This window comes from Eimeria mitis, genomic scaffold (assembly GCF_000499745.2).
Source record: "Eimeria mitis Houghton genomic scaffold, Emh_scaff1734, whole genome shotgun sequence".
NCBI lineage: Eukaryota > Apicomplexa > Conoidasida > Eucoccidiorida > Eimeriidae > Eimeria > Eimeria mitis.
In genome coordinates this window covers 3020-4267 of record NW_013570050.1, presented here as the reverse complement: position 1 = coordinate 4267, position 1248 = coordinate 3020, and the positions used below count along the sequence as shown (strand labels likewise).

General features: G+C 39.4%; 1 protein-coding gene across 1 annotated transcript in view; it reads right to left on the bottom strand.

The window, feature by feature from the left end:
* The window catches only part of EMH_0042620 (uncharacterized protein), a gene marked incomplete at both ends in the record, with an annotated part of 2130 nt that extends 1143 nt beyond the window's left edge, over positions 1 to 987 (bottom strand). Inside the window, 2 exons of the mRNA XM_013495760.1 lie at positions 3 to 102; positions 982 to 987. Coding sequence (XP_013351214.1) covers positions 3 to 102; positions 982 to 987 — 106 coding nt within the window. The remainder of the gene's footprint in view (positions 1 to 2; positions 103 to 981) is intronic.
* Between the last annotated feature and the right edge of the window lie 261 nt (positions 988 to 1248).

The following is a 1248-nucleotide window of genomic DNA, read 5'->3' as shown; positions in this document are numbered from 1 at the left end:
AAGCAGCAGTAGCAGCAGGAGCTGCTGTTGTTGCTGACGGTGCTGGTGCTGGTGCTGGTGCTGGTGCTGGTGCTGGCGGTGGTGGTGGTGGTGATGGTGGTGCTGCGATAGGTGTTGATGCTGTAAATGTTACTGCTGCTGCTGGTGCTGCTAGAGATGCAGCAGGCATAGATATACTTTGCTGCTGCTGTGTACGAGCGAGCTCAGCAGCACGTAGATGATTGGTTAGTTGCTGCTCCAGTAAGGCCTTTCTTATGTTGCTCTGCTGCTCCGCCAGCTGCCCCCCTGCAGCAAGAGTATATGTATTCGATGTTATATGAGGCTCTGCAAGCGGTGATAGGCTTGAGCTCGATACAAATGTTTCCCTAAAAGGAAGCTCATTCCCGGGTGTATCGGCAGCTGCACTATACACAGGTTGATAGGGTAAGAGAAAAAATACAAAACCAAGAACAACAGAAAGAGATCCTAATAGAGAGAGAAAACGAAAACCAAGTGAAGAACTATTAGTATTCATATATAATCCTCTTCTTTCTCCTTTTTTTATTCTTTTATTGTATACATTCTCAACTAACCCAGCAGATACAGCAGCGGTGCTTACTACACCAGGCGCCTGGGTAAGAGAAGATGCAGCTGCAGATGCTGCAGCAGGAGCTGCAGCAGGAAAAGAAGAAGAATTAAACATCATTTTAAATAAGAATGAAGTTTAAAAAGATAAAAAAGTGGATTGAATGAGTTAATATAGATCAGAGAGATACAGAGATCTATCTAGCGATAGAACAAAGAAACAACAACACAACAAGTAAGAGATATATATAAACAGGATGCTCAACACAACCTGAAAAAAGATCAATAAAAAGAAACAATCTGCAGTATATGTTTGTACTTTTTAATAATATAAAAGCAAAAACAGCTCAAATAGAAAAAGTATTTATAAAATAATGATGATAAATATAAATATAAATATATGAAACAACAGCTCACCGCCATTCACTTACTCACCAACCAACCAATGGCCTCCCGCAAGGTCCCGCCGATGCAGCAGCAAGCGATGGAGCACGATGAGGAGGCCTTTTGGTTGTATATCTCGAGAAACCAAACAATATTTATTCTTTTTCTTGTTTAATTTTAATTTTTTATTTNTTTTGGTTGTATATCTCGAGAAACCAAACAATATTTATTCTTTTTCTTGTTTAATTTTAATTTTTTATTTAATTTCCTTTTAATTTCCCCCTTTTTCCCGCCGAAATT